This window comes from Cydia amplana, chromosome 6 (genome assembly GCF_948474715.1).
Source record: "Cydia amplana chromosome 6, ilCydAmpl1.1, whole genome shotgun sequence".
Taxonomy (NCBI): domain Eukaryota; kingdom Metazoa; phylum Arthropoda; class Insecta; order Lepidoptera; family Tortricidae; genus Cydia; species Cydia amplana.
The window spans coordinates 7686546-7707642 of record NC_086074.1 but is presented as its reverse complement, the minus strand read 5'-3'; the positions used below and the strand labels follow the sequence as shown (position 1 = coordinate 7707642).

Below are 21097 nucleotides of genomic sequence, written 5' to 3'. Positions count from 1 at the left end.
CCAAAATTTCACGTAAACCACTGCGGCTATGTCCCTGACATAGCCTCTCTAATTTTTTTTGTATCAAAAAAAATTCGCGCTCGCTGCGCTCGCGTTTTTGATACGATTTTAAAGGTTAAGCATAATTTGATAAAGGTGGCATTCTGGGCACCCTACCGAGCGACTACTACTACGACTTAAGCTCTGACATCCTGGACGCTTCGGGCCTTTGGAGCTAGGCCTTCGGCCTTCGCAATTAGACACTGATACTATTGTTCTGTGCTTAAGCACTGACATCCTGGACGCTTCGGGCCTTCGGCCCTACATGGAGCTCGGCCTTCGGCTTTCGCATTAGATATCCACACCAACGTTTCACGTAAACCATTGCGGCTGTGTCCCTGACAACATTTCTCTCATCTTTTCTATCAAAAAAAATTCGCGCTCGCTACGCTCGCGTTTTTAATACGATTTTAAGGGTTAAGCCCTACTTTAATAAAGATGGCATTCTGGGCACCCTACCAAGCGACTACGACTTAGGCCAATTTATAATTAAACATTTTACACTGTTAAAAGTAATCCCCGGTACATACATATATGTAGATATTTAGTTGTGCATAAACATAACTGTAAGTAAAGTGTAAATACTCGGCCTCAAGTTTTTGATATCTATAATATTCTCCTTTCCTCTAATCTTACTTCTAACTAATATAATATTAGACCTAAATTTGAAAGTTTGTTAGGAAGTATGGATTTCTATGTATATAATTCTTAATTTTTCATGCTCAGAATGATTTGACTGGAGGACAATTGGATAATTGGATGATATTTGCCATGGACATGATTTGGATAGGTACAGTCAAGAACGTAAAAATACAAAGTAGTACTGTATTGTCCGTTATACACCTACTATAACTCTGTGTCGTTTAAATCACGTCTAATATTGGAATAAGGGCGAAAAAAACTATTGGTTTTGGAGTGTAGTTTTGTTTAGTGGTAAGTACCTTCTACCTAATTGTAAAATATTTTATCTGGACTTCAGTCCGCTAATCGTAACCATCTGTTAACTTTACTTCAAGTTCCGCCTCCAGGGGAGAGAAAGAGAAATTAGGGATGAATTAGCTTACTGACACAGACCGAATTCCACGCGGGCGGAGCCGCGGGCACAGCTAGTAGGTACATAAATTACAAATTCAATAGGTAAAATATCTTCTAATGTGTATATTTATCATACATCCATAACTATCCGCAAGTACCTTATTATCTAACCTAAATAAATATAGTAGGTACATATACGTTTCCTTGCTTACGTAAATATTTAAAATACAGTACACCATTACCATAGGTACAACGAGGACACTCCTTGTAATTAATCCAATTAATTTTAGGTACTTCTTTACTAATTATAATTAAATTTCAGGACTTATCGTTATTACACAATAACAGTAGATATTTATTTGTTAGGGTTCCGTACCCAAAAGGTAAAAACGGGACCCTATTCCTAAGACTCCACTGTTCGTCTGTCTATCACCAGGCTGTATCTCATGAACCGTTCGAAGGAAAGTTCATAGGTAGGTACGTCTCATTACGGAAATCGTCTACGACTACACGTGGTAAATACTCGTACTACATACGTGAATTTCGGTCTGCATGTCTATATTTTTTAAATAAATATTTACCTATTAAGGGCTAGACTGAATTGTCCAATCTAGAAATGCTAATATATGACTATATAATGTCTGTTTGGAAAATGCATTGGTGGCAAGACGTTCGCCCAAAAAAGGATTGAAATCCCCTGTACCATTATTAAAAGGGCTTTTTTATTTGTATAATATCGTGTTTCTTGAAAATCAGTGGCAACCCTATGCAAGTGACGTCACACACCATTGACCCGTCGCCGCGCCTAGAAACAAAATCACATACAAAAATAAACAAACGTCTTGACAGCTTTTAATAAACATAATTATAGTACTCAGGTAATATGAGTTTATTTATTTGTAAATAATGTTTGTACGTTCAATTAGCAAGCAATTGTTTCATTTTCCTTAATTCAAATGTGGTAGGTAGGGTGTGCTATTTATGTTGCACATTAAAATATTATTTATTACGTACTATGAACTAGAGACTATAGATTTATTCTAATCCAATAGAATATTCGAGTAATATTTATGTACTAGTTATATATGAGGGCCATACAAATATGTATGCTAATATTATAGTTTTGCTGAATCTAGGTATAGTTGCACATGAAAACCCGTATAATAGTTTTTGAGTTTATCGCGAACATACAGACAACCAGACACGGCGGGGGACTTTGTTTTATAAGGTGTAAAGTACGCAGTGAAGTTAAAATAAACTGTGTAAAAACTGAAACTTTTCCTTTAGTAAAAGAGTTACGCAACATACCCGTCAATGAACACGTGTAGCATGGTGTTATGAGCCAAACAAATGTGACGTTATCTATGAAAAGGGACCTTATTGTCGATGGCGGTTACGCCATTATTAACGATGCTCCGATACAAATACAATGATGCGTGACGCTGTGCGGCGTAAGCGCCATCGACAATAAGGTCCCTTTTCATAGATAATGCCCCAAATCTTTTTAAAATTGACTTTCAACGTTCATTTCTTATTTTCAGCAAACAGTTGGACGTGATATTTTGTCGAATGATCGATGTAAACAAATGACTGTTTGACTACTTATATATCTACAGGCTGACCATGAAACTGAGTGGAACCAAAACTTTTTAAGTAGGTATGTGTTAAGTTTATACGAATATTCTGTCAATGGCATGTTAAAACGTTATTCTTAACATTAACTTTACTTTTACTTAACGTTAATTTTTGTAATGTCTACACCTACAGAAAAGACGGCATTTTTTTCTGATTGTATTTGACTGAACTGTCGGGCAGTTTGTACCCAAAAATGTGCAATCAAATTATACAAAATCAATAAAAATATATTACCTACACTACATAAATACAATAACATGACACATTCACAGTTACACACAACATTTGTCTGAATCCGCTTTATATTCACAGATCCTCTGAGCCATTTGCTTGAAAAGGTGAATTGAAAATTAGGATACGTACAAAACTGCAAGAATATTACGTGTACTAATAAATAATCATTAAACTCGGGACATATAAGACCCAGTATGTGAATAGACCTATCATTTACTACAAAACAGACCGCAACAGCTTAAGGGCTCATTTAGACAGTGCGAGAACTCGCATGCGAGTTTCATTACATTGCGTCATTTGATCGGTCGGCTGAATTGATGTAACCTCAATGGTCCGCAATGTAACTAAAATCGTATACGAGTTCGCGCGCCGTCTAAATGAGCCCTTAAAAAGATAAATAAAAGTAGCACAAGGGTTGTTCTATTCTACTTTTCCTTCACCCTCTAACCTTCCAATTTCAAAATTATTAAAGCATATTCTGAAGTATAATAATAATTAATAATGCACACTGTATATGTTTGTGCTATTCATAGAGAGCCTCCAAGGCTGGCCGTTGTGCTAAACAACAGCGTAAACACCCTTGAGTGGCACGAATCGCGAGAACTGCCGTTTTTGTGTCAGCCTGTATGTAAGTACGGTCGCCTAATAGTCATCTTTTTTGTAAACAAGCATACGGTCCGCCTGTAAGCGGTTACCGTAGCCTATGAACGCCTACAACTCCAGAGATGTTACATGCACGTTGCCGACCCTAACACCCCGCACCCTCGTTGAGCTGTGGCAACCTTACTCGCCGGCAGGAACACAACACTATGAGTCTACAATTTACATACATGCTATAGATAGGTATATTAGTCAGCATCATTATTATCATTAGTAACGGATTTTGACGCCTAGTCTGATTCGTTACTTTGGGTACTGACTGTACCTATGTCTATTTAATTATTTAAACTTTATTGGACAATAAAAACAAGTACAAATGGCCTTAAGTATCACCCCTGGGGTTAATTTAATTCCCTGTTACTTCATTCGTGTATTTCACGTTCCTCATTCCATATTCATCCTATCATTGTAAATTGATATAATTAACCATTATAATTATTTTATAGTTTAGTGATAAAGCGAGGTAGACGTTATTAGCAACTCACATTAAAGCAACATAGTAGCCCAATCGAGTTTACGATGGTTGCAACTATACAAAGACACGTAGAATAGACTGAATAGACAATAAAAATAATTGAAGGGATGTTTACAAAAACAACATAACTGACTACACTGGTTGACACCTGAAACGATTAACAATGTTCTTAAAAAAGTGTCAACCGCTCTAAGCAGTTATGTTGTTTTTCTAAACATCCCTTCAATTGTTTAAACTGATTATTATTGTATTGTATTATGTTTTATGTACTCGTATAATATTAATATGTAGCTATAAAGGTATATACATTATGTCTGTTAAAGATGTAACTCTGATTCCAATTATTTCTGGTTTAATATCCTGGATAGACTTCGTACAAAACTTGGCAAGTTTCATGGTAAGCAAGGCACAAACGACGATAATTGTTTATTGCGATATCTCCTTACCTTGACAATGACAGCGTTATTTGGAGCAAAAAATCCATGACAGATAAGTATAGATCCGTGCCAGAATTTCCAGAGCCCGTACCATGAGTCACCGACAGTGTCAAAACTGACATTTACGCTATCGAGAACGTAATTTACTTTCTATACATTTCGTTTGCACTAATATGCGAGTACGAGCGAGATGCATAGAAAGTAAATTACGTTCTCGATGGCGTTTATGTCAGTGCCAAACTGATGGTAGCCGTACAGATAGACAATTATTTACCGTTCATATTTTTTTATTACTTAGTCATGACATAATGCGACCTCCGTTATACGGCGCAGCATACGCAAAATTGTATCGGAACGTAAAAGTGCTTAGTTGATACGTGTGCTGCAGTGCTGTGGGACGGTCGATTTTGAGTATAATTGGTTACCGCTACTATAAAAACATATGCATTTTGCATAAAATGTTGCTTATCGCATTATTAGTTTTATATTTAGGTTAAAGTCGTAAATTTTTACATATTCATTTTATCAATTTTATCAACTTAACGGTAGTATGGTTATTGTGTTTGATAACAGGGCCCGTTACAATATAGAGTGTGTTGTAAATACGCCAAAATACGAAACTTGCGTTAAATTTAACCCAAGTCCATCACCTTCCACCTTATATAGGTACTTAACACGTTCGCTGCTGCAACGGGTCGATTCGGCACTATTGCATTACATTACATTACAACAAATTGAATAAGCGGAAGTGTTAATAATCGGTCGGTATACTGCATAATCTACTAAATAATAAAAAAGTAGATATATCCAATATAAATCTTAGTTTTATTGTGTGTGTTTACATTCCGATAGACGAGAGGCAATATCGATTTTCCTCATCAAATGTTCGCATAAAGTTAGGCACACGATCACGCTCCAAAATAACTTTCCTATTTCCACGGTACAAAGGCACGCATCGACATCAAACATCGCAGTTACATTATAAAGCGGAACCAGCGTTTGCTAACCGCTTATAAATTCACGAATGAATTCGGAACACCAGTTATTTCGGGAATATTCTGGACACACTCCAAAAGCACACTCGGTCACTTTCCGAGCTAAGTCAATGACACAGTGCGTGTGAGTAACTCTCTATAGTGACGCGAAAATTCAAGGAATATTCTAAATATAAGGTTTTATTCACTATTTTGATTTCGGACACGATTTCGTGAGTCATAATTCGTAGGAGAGCAAATTCAGAATGTTTACTTTCAGTTACAGAAGGAAAAACCATGTTATATGAGTCCTATTTCCAAATATGAAGCCAGTTGGTATGTTTTTAGTTTCTAGATAGCTATTATAGATAGTTAGGTATTTAGAAATTTCAGACTAAAACAAGTATTAAATATAAATAAATAATAATAAATAATATTTGTTAATATTATCCGAAAATGAAATTAATTCGTATATTGGAAACCATACACATAGATGACAACGCTAATAACTTTGGCCATTTTTTGGGATACCTACGCGCTCAGTTCCCGCTGCCGCTGGTAGAATAAAAAATTAAAAATGCCTCGACATTTGCCAATTCGACTGAAAAGCGAATGTCCTAAAGATGTCTAATTTGACTTAAAAAATCCATAAAGTAACACATAGGGATGTTACAGATTAAAGCGCGAGTGATCTTTTTTAAATTTATTTCTTAACACAAATGGTACACTATAATATAGATACCCACTGGTAACAAAAAGTTATGTACTTCAATAACATGTCCGCAATTCTTTCGTGTTTTGTGTGCTTAAATGATTGGTGAGATGTTTACTCCGGTACACGTTTACCTTGACGACTAAACTGAGTACTTATTGTCATAATATTAATTCGATACGTATAAAATAATGTGTAATGTATTATGTATGCGGTCCTGGGTTCGAATCCCAGTAAGGGCATTTATTTGTGTGATAAGCACAGATATTTGTTTTCTATGTATTTATATATTATATATATCGTTGTCTGAGTACCCACAACACAAGCCTTCTTGAGCTTACTGTGGGACTTAGTCTGTGTAAGAATGTCCTATAATATTCATTTATTTTATTTATTTAATGGGTTCATTAGATTCAACATATAGTGAATGTAAGTCATGGTCTATCTATTAGTATACCATACTTATCACCATATAAGTAGGTTAACCATGGTAACTATAATGACATAATTTTAACAAATATTTGAACCTATTTATTTCAGTGGACTTCCGCTAAGTAACGCCTGATTCAAATTACCTACTTAATGTTTTTAGATATATTTGTGTGTATATTTACGAGTACTAATTAATTATTATAAACAAGCAGCAATATTCACATTAATGTGCGTGTGTAAGGTGCGAGGTCCTTGACAAATAATACATGCAAGTTAGATCATCGCTAGAACCTGTCCACGCTTAATGTCTCAAGTGTGTCTAATACATGTGTAAAAATATATTAAAAATTAAAAAGTTACTTTCGTAAATTAAACATTAATAAATATTTAACAAATTGTGCGCAACCACTGAACTGAAATTATTTTGTGCAACATAATCATTTTTTTAAATTATGGACTACTAGCGACCCCACCCGGATTCGCACGGGTTAACAAATTATACATAAACCTTCCTCTTGAATCATTCTATCTATTAAAAAAGCGGCCAAGTGCGAGTCGGACTCGCCCATGAAGGGTTCCGTATTTAGGCGATTTATGACGTATAAAAAAAAAACTACTTACTAGATCTCGTTCAAACCAATTTTCGGTGGAAGTTTACATGGTAATGTACATCATATATTTTTTTTAGTTTTATCATTCTCTTATTTTAGAAGTTACGGGGGGGGGGGGACACACATTTTACCACTTTGGAAGTGTCTCTCGCGCAAACTATTCAGTTTAGAAAAAAATGATATTAGGAACCTCAATATCATTTTTGAAGACCTATCCATAGATACCCCACACGTATGGGATTGATGAAAAAAAAATTTTTGAGTTTCAGTTCGAAGTATGGGGAACCCCAAAAAGTTATTGTTTTTTTTCTATTTTTGTGTGAAAATCTTAATGCGGTTCACAAAATACATCTACTTACCAAGTTTCAACAGCATAGTTCTTATAGTTTCGGAGAAAAGTGGCTGTGACATACGGACGGACAGACAGACGGACAGACATACATGACGAATCTATAAGGGTTCCGTTTTTTGCCATTTGGCTACGGAACCCTAAAAAAACCGCATCAAAATCCGTTGCATAGTTTTAAAGATCTAAGCATATATAGGGACAGACAGACAGCGGGAAGCGACTTTGTTTTATACTATGTAGGTAGGTACTAAAGTGGAGTTCTCATGCATGTATTTAGTTATTAGTTGTAACTGCTCCTTAATATTTTCATGCCTCAATTGTTCAAATCTATATACCTTCTTACCTAATTTAAGTTAAGTACTCTTTAGGCAAACTTTGCGCGTTTTCAGGTGTTTGTATAGTTAAGAGAAGGTAATAGTTTAAATACATTGTGAATATTATGATTAATTCCTGTAAGTAATAAGTTTACATACCTAACTGACTTGTTGTCATAACATACTCGTAACTAATGAACGCGTATTCTGTCAAACATGTCTAATGAATATATAATGCAAAAAATATTTTTTTGGTGTGTCTTATTAAATACGTATTAAATTATTAAAATGTACTTACCATAACAATAAAGTTACTAAAGTAGGTACTAATAACGGTATTGTCCCATCCCTAAACATTCCGTTGTACTTCGTACGTTCAATTTTATACTGTCTTTTTAACCCAAAAAAGGTGAAGGAGGTAAGCTGAATATAAATTGTGATATTATCGGCGCATACCTTTCCTCATTTTAGCCACGGAAAATTTAATTGATTTAACTTTCTAATAGTTAATTTTTGATACACATGCAGGTTGTTCTCTGAATTTGGGGCCTTTCCCGGTATTAGATATTAGATCGCATCTTAGGACCCGATTCGGATTTTGAAATAGACATCTATTAGATATCTTGTAGACATCACCAAGATACGATAACGATATGTATAAGATCTAACCTGTCAAATTTGACATTTCCGCGATTCTGGAGATACTCTTGAACGATTTCCACAAGACATGATTTAGAGATCCAATTCACATCTAATACTCGTAGATATCTAACTCTATCTAACGTAAAAGTGACATTGGTTGCCCGAATTGCGCTGCAAAAGAGAACTAGTTGATATCTAAACTATGTATCTAGAATGGATCTAGTACGTGTCGTCTATTGTGAATACATATCTCGAAGTTCGAATACGGCAGAATGACAGATTCTGATACTCAGCTGTATGGTGCAAATCGTCTTGTGGATATATAAAAGGATGCCTATATGTATAAATATACTTACCAAAAAAATATGAAATACAAACAATATAGTTTTCCTGACTAATAATTATGAGCGTAAAGTTCGATATATAACGGTTTGACAAACGCTATTTAAGTTGTATTTGATATATATTATTATTTGACTTGTTTAAAAAAAAAGTATCTTAGTAAATTTATTACGCGGGTACCAAAGTTAAGTACCTGTCGCCGTACTTCTTAAAAGTATTATACACCATATTCATTCATAGGGTCATTTTACTTTTCAGATGCGTATTAATGTGTAAGTAGTAAACAAGCATCTGTTTTATTGACTGAGACCCTCACGATAAGGAACGTAAATAAACAAGATAGCGCTTAAGAGCCATTATCAAGAGCAGCTGATGCAAAGCAGAAGTTCTCAGACGTCGGAATGATAAAAGGATTTAATGAACCGTATCGAAACGTGCCAGAAAATATTACTAGAACATTTAAAATGTAATACGAGATACGAGATAAATGAAAACGCTTTTAGTAGAAAATAGTTATTGATGGGAATAAAAATAGTAGGCTGACCTGTGTGAAGAATCGCTCCCTCGCTTCAGCCATGCTTTCGTTACGTTGTCCGTCGTTGTCGGTGTCGGTAGTTCCCGGTTCCTGCACACTTGGCTGCGGCTGGCCATCCGGCACAACTTCGGCAGGAGGCGCGGCCTGCGTCAGCGCTTCTATCGGCGCAGCAGCAGGCGCAGCGCGCTCGGAAGAGTCCTCGGCCATCACTTTACAATCCGCACTGGGTTTACCACCAATAACGTTATTCTTCGCACTGACTCCTTTCGACTTTTCCTTCTTTTGTTTCTTCGGCTTCTTCGTCTTCTTGCCCTCGTGGAAGCGTCCGCTGGCGCAGCACTGCACATTACCCATGTCTGGTCGCGCGCATGTCGCGTTCACTCGGTCGGCGGGAGTCGGCTCGGTCGGTCGGTCGTTCGGTCGCGTCGGCGGCGGCGCCGGCTCGCGAATGAGGCTCAGCGTCGCGGCGCGCACCCGCCGGTATTTTTGACGCAAACTTCGAAATCGCGCTGACCGCCGATTACGCGGATGCCGCCGACGAAGGATCGCATCCGAAAGCCAAACCGCGTGTCGGTCGCGGTGGCGTCATCATGCTCCCGGCCCCCGCGCCGCAAGGTCAAGGCGTGATCATTGTTCCCGGTGCTGGCTAGACGCGCGCCGCCACCGCGATGAGATGCCTGCCAGCAACCTAATCACAGTTCCCCACCAACAGGCGCCCGCCAGGCACGCCACGGTTCCGCACGCCACCGATGACCGTATCGATCACACATCACCCATTACAAACTTCACCACGAGAACAATCCGAGCTCAAACACGCTTGAAGAAATTTTTACGATCGTACAGTCTCGCATATAATCAGCCTCACGTCCTGTGCTAAACTAACTCGTAAACAAGTGGCAAGGCTCGGTATGTCCTAAGCGACCTTATTCCATTTTATTTGTTTTCCGCGATGTTGATACCGCACGTGTTGTGGCAGCGGTTGCCGGGCGACCGCTGATAAACAGTGGTACGCCACGAGAGAGGGTCGTAAGGCAAACAAGTTACTTTGCAACTGAAAACCGTTGTCAAGCTAAATGTACACGCAACTACATCTAATCTATCTATCTATCTAATACCTTTAAACGAGCAATTCTTGTTTATTTATATATATATATATATATATATATATATATTTCGGGGATCTCGGAAACGGCTCTAACGATTTCGATGAAATTTGCTATATGGGGGTTTTCGGGGGCGAAAAATCGCTCTAGCTAGGTCTTATCTCTGGGAAAACGCGCATTTTCGAGATTTTATATATTTTCCGAGCGAAGCTCGGTCACCCAGATATTAATATTTGTAAGTTGAGTACTTAAAATAGAGATAGCAATAAAGGGTAAAATTTTGCCTTCAAGAGCAAAGGTCAACATTTCGGCAGGAAGGTTTTTGTAGTCCGTCGTTGACAGACCAGCAAACGCAGTTTCACAGATTTTTAGTTTAGTCTAGATTCCAGAACACAGAACATACTCGTATGAAAGATAGGTAGGAGAACATACTCGTATGAAAGGTAGGTCTGTGCGAAAAGTAAGGAATCAAGCGCAGTTGTATGTAAATAAGCTTTAAAGCTCAAAATATACATATATAAGGCCTCTAGTCTAAGTTTGCCTAAACTAGGTACTAAACGACTGTTTAGATACTTGCTACGATACGCTCACTACCAATTCCACCTATTGCAAACATCATGCTATTAGTATGGGTAAGGTGTATACCATAAATTTAAGTGTATAAATTTATCGGCATGAATTTAGACATCAAACATGCTTGCAGAATGTGTAACAGAATTTTAAGAGACATATTTAATGTTTTTTCTTATATCCTTGGAACATAAACCTCCATTTCATTCAGAAAATGGTCAGAAAATGTATCTTTTTAGGGTTCCGTACCCAAAGGGTAAAAACGGGACCCTATTACTAAGACTCCGCTGTCCGTCCGTCCGTCCGTCTGTCACCAGGCTGTATCTCACGAACCGTGATAGCTAGACAGTTGAAATTTTCACAGATGATGTATTTCTGTTGCCGCTGTAACAACAAATACTAAAAACAGAATAAAATAAAGATTTAAGTGGGGCTCCCATACAACAAACGTGATTTTTGACCGAAGTTAAGCAACGTCGGGCGGGGTCAGTACTTGAATGGGTGACCGTTTTTTTGCTTGTTTTGCTCTATTTTTTGTTGATGGTGCGGAACCCTCCGTGCGCGAGTCCGACTCGCATTTGGCCGGTTTTTTTTTAATTCGAGTGGTGTGGGTAGGTACATGAACGCTAGAGATAGCAACGAAGAGAAGTTCCATACGGGGTCCCGTTGTTTCCCATAAAGTATCAAGTCATAATGTATTGTTTGTCATATTATCGTTCGTTAGTCATAAAACTGAAACCGTAAACATTTCAGGATTTTCGTTAGGTTATCCTATAGATAGGTTAGGTTAGGTTTGTTTTATGGCAATCCTGAAAAGTGACGCGTTTCTGAACCAAATGAATTATGACTAACGAAAATTCGGGCAAACAATACATTATGGCTTAAAACTATTTGGGAAACAATAGAGACCCGTTACATAAGTACTTACATTTAAAGGCTTATGGGACAAATAAAGATCCATCGCTACGCTACCTCTGGTATCTAACCTTATGGCTCCTCTACACGATGGGCCAACGCCGGCCACTCCAAGGGACGCATTTATGCGTTAGAGGGAGCAAGTGATATTGCTATCTCATTCTACCGCATGGCTGCGTCCCTTGGAGTGGCCGGCGTTGGCCCATCGTGTAGAGGAGGCATTACTCATCTTACAGAACTCAAGAACGCAAGTTTTGTACTAGACTGTGAAAGTTTTCATATACATTCGGCGCCTCCTTTTGATACTTAGTCTATAATAATGCGTCTACTACATCATGTAGCTATAGGTATACTGAAAATAGTATTTATCTAATGTTTAGGCAGGTACATTCGGTACCTTCCTAGTGACTAATGACAAGTGGGTCATCTCAACCTGCAGACAGCGTCAACGCAGATTCGGACAGGCGACAGATGCGAACTAGGGCACGCGGCGCAATTTCATGTCGCTGTCGCAACCACCGGTTACAAATATCGATAAATGAGAACCCTTTAAAAATGAATCTTATACCAACTGCATGAGCCACATTATCAAATTAAGACTATAGTCTTTATCCAGGGATATTAACGAGTTGTAAAATGTAAATTGGGACATCTGAGAAACTTGTGATGTTAGGAAAATTCGGTTTTTTTATGACACGCTCGCCAAGACGTTTTATTGCGCGTCTAATTGTTTCAGATACATTTTATATAACGGAAGAGAGAGTATATGCATAGGTGGTACCTATATAATGTATGGTCTGAATACTAATAAGTATGTGTACATTTTTATAATTTTGACATGGTACCTATTGCTTGTTAAACGACACACAAATTTCAATAAAGACTAACGTAATACGTATTACCTCGTAACTAATGTAGTTAACTAAAATTACAAAACAACAATAGGCCATAGTCTCTGTGAAACCTACACATTTAGTCTAGTATATAAAAATTGGAGTTTATACAACTATTCTGTGCCAGACAAGTCATATTTTATTTATCAATATTGCCAGTAGGTAAGCAGCCAGTAACTAGCCACTTCATAAGAATATGTTTGCTAATTTTCTAATACCTACCTATTTCTGCGATGAATGTGTACCTAACAATTAGAATATAACAATATTATTAACCTTTTGGAATTTAAAATAGAAAAATAAATACTTTAGGTTATAACCTATTATTATTTTTCTATTTTAAATTCCAAAAGGTTAATAATATTGTTATATACATATATGTAAGTAGACTAGGAAATCCTATGAAATGTTTTTTATAGGTATTAATTTGGTATAGGTACTCATCGAAAAAGACGTGTATATTTTTCGATTTGAAACGCTGATTAATAACATTATACCATGGAGCGAGCTCAAACCAATTTGTTCCAACCTAATGATCTATTTCAACTTAACAGCCGTTTCAAACCGGCAAAAAGTGTGATTTTAAAAGTATACTTATGTTTTGTTTTAAAAGTCATTTATCACAATTATCATCAATTGGCAGTTTTCGCAAAATGCTGCGAGAAAATAGTAGAGTAGACATTTCTTTGTAACTTTAAATATATCTGTCAGAGTGAATCACGGTTACTGTAGAGTAGATATATTATTATATCTTTTAAGAAAAGTCTCATGACATGACATGTGTTTAAAGTCTTAAGTAGCGACGTAATCGGTATAAAAGAGAAAATAATACAGCAAAACGAATATGTATTTGCAAAAAGTGGTAGAATAAAGATAAAAATTTAAACTATACCTACATAGTACTATTTAGGTACGAAACACCGTTAAATTAGCTTTTTAAACAATAGTAGTAAAATATATATGCCCTGTCAGGGTCACTTTGCAAGAAACTTTGACATGTCAATCTTAATTATTAACATACAAATAACACAATTGACGAAGATGTGAATACATATATGTTATGTATGTCCGTGTGTCGTAGAATGAAGCTTGTTAGCCTTTTGACAGTTTAAATAAGGTAAGGTTCTGCAAAAATATAATCGCAGTTCCGTACCTATATATATAATCATGTTCCTAAACTTACCGTATCGCCATCGCTTTCCTCCATAGCCATAGCCGCTCCTCGCTCCATAAACTGCTGCTCAGAGCGCAGCTGCTGGTCCATCTCTGCCGTATCCAGCTCCAGCTGTGGAGACGAGAGCAGCTCTTCCTCTTGGGAGAGTTGCTCGTGGTCGGAGTGAGAATACGGCAGGTTGGCCGTCAGTGGACGGAAGTTGAGACGAGCTGGAATGGAGAACACAGCTAGTTGTAGCGCATTTTGCTTAAAATGAGCAAGAGTGCTTTCCAATAATCTCGATAAACTAATTTTGGTCGTCAACGTAGAATTACAAATTACCGTTGGTCTGATGAAATCAAAACTCTCACGATCCTATTATACATCCCAAGCTGAGATTGGAAGCCCTAATCCCAACTGCACTAGTACTGAACACATCCCCGCATTGTAACCAAGAAACCTCTTCTTAGAGTAGTCCATAGGTAATCAGAAAAATGCAGAATTTGTAGCAACTAAGAAGAGAGAGTGGAATTTATATTGAAAAACATCATGTTAACTATTCCCGGTTGCGTCCCAAGGCAGCACGCAGCACTTATTTACTTTCAAGTTTGGGCATTGCTAGATTATATACTTACAATGGTTTCCCTCACTGAAATGGTATTAATTTGTAAACATCAAAGTCGACCGTAGTTATGTAGAAAACGACGAACTCAATTTTTTTATCAATGCAGAAAGCGACCTAAGCCACTGAGTTAGGGTGTAAGGTGTAAAGTCACTTTGACAAAAATAAAAAGTTGGTCGCTTTCTACAGAACTACGGATTCCGTGCAAAAGTTCCGCGAGGGTCACACAGTCAAGTATCGAACCCGAAGTTTAAATTTAACGTTATTTTTACCAATATGTATATTTTTATCTGGGCTAATTAATCTCAATTAAAAAATCTTGTTAAACTTAAGCCAGAAACATTAGAACTAGCAGTAAAACTAAATTTACCTTCAGAGAAACTTGTCTTACTTAAATAGCAGAGATAGCTCAATGTTTAAAAGAAATTATAAAATTGTATTTAAGTTGATATAAATGGACGATGAGAAAAATATGAATGGTGATTCTGGTAACTTGTAGTTACCGAAGATTATCCAAAGAAGGCACCATCCTGTAAAATATACTTATTCGAGTAATCCCATTTTGTGTCTAAAAAGTACTTTGCCGCAGCAAAGTAAAAATAAACTTTAGCGTCACCTTTTCCTTTTATTTACACTGAAATGCAATTAAGACTTACCTCACTTATTTGTTTTATCTTCAACCGACACCTACTTAGGTAAGACATACACACTAGGTTCTATTGTCAATTTAACGGTCAACTTTAACTGCTTGCTATAACCAGTTCAAAAAGCTATGTGGAAAAGCTCACAGTCACGGCACTTGTTAATATCAGACGATCTGGCCACCGGTCTGTTCCGTATCAATATTGAAATGCAAATATTTAATCCCGCAGAGTGTTTGTCGTAAAACAAATTCAATGACGTCATAGAGATAAATGGCAGATTGAAATGCATGTGGTTTGTATGCAAAGCGTGGATATTGACATATTTAGGATTTACGAGTACCTATCGTATCTTACAGATTTTATACATCTGAAAGCACATGAAGTTTTCTGATTCTTGAAAATAGTACTTAAATGGATTTGGGTTAATCTCAAACACGTGTCCTAAAAAAGAAGAAAACATACAATAGGTAGCATAACTTACCCTTTTGTTGGTTTCTTTGAAGTTCCTTCATAGTTTCTCGTGCATTATACAAAGTCTGTGTAGTGCAAGACGAAACAGGTCTGATGGAGATTTTCTGCAGCCCGCTCCCTTGCAGTAACGTAGCCATTACTCGCTTGGGTTCCTCCTTTTCCGGGCTTCTGCGGTACGTCCCGTACACATCTTGATCGTCATCCATATCGACGAAGCTTTCCTCAAACTGCTCGAAGCTCTCTAGATCAGTGTCCAACTCGCCTCGAGAACCGTGGGCTTTTGGGCGGTAGTAAGAATCGGAGTTACGACGATATTCTTTTGCCTTCGGCTCAGGAGTGGAAAAGCTTCTCATGACGTAGCCTCTTGGGCTGGGTTGGGGTGCACTTTCTTGATCCCTTTGCGTTGACGGTGAAGAGTAACTTCTAGGGAGCAGGCTTCGAGACGCTGGTATCATCTTACGCTGCTGTGGCTGATTAGATCTGATCGATATCAGGCTACGTCCTCGCCCCGCACTGTGCACAGGCGTTGGGTCCTTACGCCGCATGACTTATTAACGAAGACGTGCGGTATACACTAGAGGCTTCAAGTGACTGAGACTAGATACTGTTGGACATTCGCATGTAACTTCACCCGTGCACCATCCGTGTCGGAAACTAGATCTTGTTTCCAATATTTCTGTATAATGAGTTAATTCGATCTGTCAGGACACGCGTAACGCACAGATTAAATTGCTCGAAGGTTGCTCAGATGACATATCATATGGTAAGCAACACGATCGTCCTGGAGATAAAGCTGGGCATGCGCATACGCCACAATTAAGATTAATTACGGAGATTTCGCCCCCGCGGTCAGATCTGCGATAAGTTTTGGACTTAATCTACCGAACACGTGTACGCGTATTTGTGACAAATCCAATTTCATGGTCCCGTTTTAAGTCGTAATTAATTGCACGATATTGATCGACACAGCTTAGTCAGCCACGGTATTAAAAACACACATAACACAGCACATAACACGATTATTGATTAAGTAAAGTTCTAAACTGCTGTACATTCTTATTCACACTAAACAAGCCGCAGTGGTAAACATTATGCTAAAGTGTATGGTCGAAGATCACGTGTCGTAAGTAGTAAGGGCAGCCTGCGACACGGAGCTTTCGGCGCTCAATGCGAAGAGGCTGCGCGTGAGCATCGTAGGCGGACAACTTTCTCTTTACGCTTACATGATGGGCTTTAGATTAATAACTTATATTAAACTACGCTTCGGTGATTTTCTTATCGCCAAAAATTATAGGAATCACCTTCTAATTTATTACGTGAACTAAAAATTGCCGTGTCGTAATCGTATGTTATTTATGGCCATATTAATTCAGGTATCATTTGCCTCGGATGTGTACTACATACATACGTAATTAATGTAATATAATATACCAATAATTTAATAGTATTCATATGAATCATTTTATTATCGAGCATGTTTGGTAATAAATGTCGAGAATTATTGACTCGTAAATAATGTAGGTAAATATAGTTTAAAGGCCAAACCGCACTTAATACAGCACGATTCCGGGCCCCTACACAGGTAGCTGGAAGCCTACCGGTAACTTACTACTTACCGTAAATAGTAGGTACCTCTAGTACCTATATTGTATAGAATGGATGCAAGTAAAATGCAATATTTCATTGAGCGAGGCGTGTTGAATCTAGAGCGAGGGGAAAGATTATTAAATAGAATTTTGAGCTTAGCACGGGATTCTATTCAAGAATCTGGTACCTATATTGTATAGAATGGATATTCATTGAGTGAGGGGAAAGATTCTTGAATAGAATCTTGAGCTTAGCAAGGGATTCTAGCATGGAATATTGAGCGCAGTGACCAGTGAGGGATTAAAGAGCCTTCCTTTGAGATAAAAATGATTTTGATACCGTGCACTCTGGACTCCTGAAACAATAATTGAATCACATGTCATTAATTATTTAAAGATATCGTGGATGTATGAATTTTCCTTCGACTGACTGTTATATACATGAAAAAAAAACACTTAAGTAATATACGAATGTGATTTACTTAGGGCCAGTTGCACCAACCTCATTCATTTGGCGGACTGATCAACGTCAGCCGGTGCGCCCCGGCTTTACTATGAAACTTTCCATTCATAAAAATTTAGCGAACTCTTTAACGATACGAATAGTTTTGTGCAACCGATCCATAAACACGCTAATGATAAGAGAAATTATGTTATTTCCAACTACATCAAGCTGAAACATACACTGACTATATGTTTTATAAAATGTTTCATAAAACTTTACCGCGAAAATGCGCCCGGGGACAAATTATTTAATACTTACTAGTCTTACTACTAACACTACACAAATTATTTAATATTTTCTTTATAAAAAAGTTAAATCTACTTTTTTACCGAAGTTCGATTTCCTGCTGAAGGGGCGTACTTATTGTTGAGCGATCCTTTTCACGAAGTCGGAGCAATCGTTATGCAAAAGGTAATTTTGCTGGCAGTAGAAAAAAATGTATTCCTTCTTCATCACTTACCTCTATTCACTCATGTTTTCTTAAGATATACCAACAATTAAGTTTTCACCTCAGCAGCTCGAACAAGGGTACTTTGCTACTTAAAAACAGTAGCAAAACCGCATTTTGCTCACAGTTTTTAAGTAGCAAAGTACCCTTGTTCGAGCTGCTGAGGTGAAAAATATTTTTCGGGTTCTCTAATATGTTCTCACTGCTGAGGTGAAAAGTTTTGTGAACTACACGAGATCAAAGTTATTTACATCTCGTGCGCTTTTGAGTCCCTTACTACGCTCAAGATTCTAAATTAGATTCACTCGCTACGCTCGTGAATCTAATATAAAGTCTTTCGCTTGCACGGGACTCAAAATAAGCACTCGAAGAAATATCAAACTTTGATCTCTTGTCGTACAAATAACTATTGTGTTCATTTCATACACATTAATTTTACATTATGTGTATTATAATACGGCCAATATTTACGGTATATTTCTGTAGGTAGTTAAGATTTTTTTTTACATTATCGGGTAGGTACTAAAAACATTTATTATTTTAGTTAACCAACCAAATTAACTGCATTATCGTTGGCTGTATTTAACTTATTTCATTTAATCGTGTAATGTTCTAATTTACCCTAAAATGACTAAAGAATCCGTACTCGTTTTAGGTTATTTACTATGGTCAGATAGTTATAGCAAATAAAATTACAAAACTAAATAAATCCATATACTCGTAGCAAAATAGCCATTGAGGTATATAACAAGAGACGACATCTCGAACAAAATGTTTCCGCACCTCAGAGAAGTGCATGCATGCATGCGAAGCCGAAAATTGTTAATAAAGACGCCACGAGTATTTTTTGACTCAGTTAAACAACGTTGCATACAATACTTTTTCTACGACCAAACATTTACTTTGAAAACTAAATAATAGTAAATGAACAGTTATTCCATTGCTTACCGGTGAAATGTTATTCCATCCCTTTTATTATATTTTCTTGTGCTATTGTTGCAACTTTTTAACACGCACGAAGGCATTTTTTTTTCTGTACATGTGTGGCATCTCGTCAATGGTCGGTGACGTACTAAAAGCAAAGAAGTGCATGCACTTCTCTGAGGTGCGGAAACATTTTGTTCGAGATGTCGTCTCTTGTATACCTCAATGAAAATAGCACGATCATAGCAGCTTCAATTGCTTAAATGTTTCGTTGAGTAATATTATTTAAACTTCTGTAAGTTTTGACTTTTATCACATCGAGTTAAATTGACTTGAATATTCTTACCCAATGAAACGCCGTACCTATTGTCGTTTGTTTACATTTTGTTAAATAAGTACCTATATTATATACGGTTCTCTTCGTATCAGCGGATTACTCCTGATTGATGGTGTATTACGTATTGTGGTTTTTAATTACATTGTGAAGGGTTTGCAAATAAATAAGTTTGAGTGGCAAAGGTCAGACATTCAAAACACAATAGGTTCGCGTCAGAAATAAGAAAGAATGTAATTTAAAATGATATTTATTATTAACTCACCCAATGATTCTTTAAGTCAATCGAATGATTTTAAAGCCATCTAGCGAAGTATCATGACTCTACCGAGTCCCACCAAGCCAAAGCGACTATCATAAGTAAATCACTGGTGTTAGAGCGTTTCGCAAGATGGTGCCACTGCCTGCTAAACACGCTATGTTCGAGATCGTTTTCATATATTCTATTCTATGTATAATTAGTAAGTACGCAGTATTTACTTATTTAGTTGATTTTTTTTGGATAAACCTTTAATTATCAAGAATGTAAAATTGTAATAATACAGAAATAAATAGGTAGTTGATTTGATAACATTTTCATTTAATTAAAATCTTAACAATTTTAAGAGGATCTAGAAGAATCGTAAGATTTCGAGTTTAGAGTCTTCGGTATATAGTTCTACGATTCTACACATATATTTAGAAATATAAAAATTAAGTCATATTTTCATGATACATATGCTTTTCATATCATATGAACAGCAAGTACAAGTACCCGTATGTATTCTTGCACATATTATAGCTACTTCTATTCTCAGACTTAAGAAAAATACCTAGTTGCTTACCTAAGTTTAACTTTTGATCAAATTAAATATACTAGAACTGCGTCGGTCAGTCCACATATATGGCTCCTGTTGAAGCTGCTCTTTATAGAGCAAAATATGTCGAGCAATGTTCGACCAAAAAAACCTTAGTACCTATTTAATGTTTTAGTCTCCCGAAAAAAAAATTTGCTCATGACAAAAAAAAAAACAATAAATAAATACAACTTAAAATTACAATTAAACTAAATACAAACTAAAAAAAAACTATTCTAAAATAAAACTGAAAGGATTGTTATTAAATTTTAAGACCAGTATGTTGTAGAAAGCGAAAATTATCCTTAAAGTAAGTTAACGCAACCTGACGTTATTACGAGTAAATAACAAACATACAGCCCCTTTTTAGGTACTTACCTACCATTTTTGTTTAGGTAGGTATTCTTTGTAATAACCAGACCGCCCCCAGATCGCCCCCAACATTGTGTGTTTTTTGTAACTATTTTTTTGAAGACAAGTACATCCACACAGCATGTAGTATTCACACATAGCATATTTTAAATAATCGCTAGGTTATATAAAGGTAGGGCGTAATACTTATTGCACTATTAAATAGTCAATATTTTCTCAACCTCTTGATTGATTATCAATCAAAGCGAATTGAGTTATTATTTTATTTGATTTTTACACTTTTAATTTAAACATA

At 36.7% G+C, this 21097-nt stretch overlaps 1 protein-coding gene across 3 annotated transcripts in view; it reads right to left on the bottom strand.

Annotated features, from left to right (window-relative positions):
- Positions 1-16395, bottom strand: part of LOC134648753 (NAD(+) hydrolase sarm1) — a 102351-nt gene extending 85956 nt beyond the window's left edge. For 2 of the 3 annotated variants that reach the window (XM_063503275.1, XM_063503276.1), the window contains exon 1: positions 9436-9962. In XM_063503275.1, coding sequence (XP_063359345.1) covers positions 9436-9780 — 345 coding nt within the window. In that variant the 5' untranslated portion in view covers positions 9781-9962. Of the gene's footprint in view, positions 1-9435; positions 9963-14090; positions 14291-15807 lie in introns of those variants that run through there. The other variant, XM_063503274.1, reaches the window with a different exon arrangement.
- Between the last annotated feature and the right edge of the window lie 4702 nt (positions 16396-21097).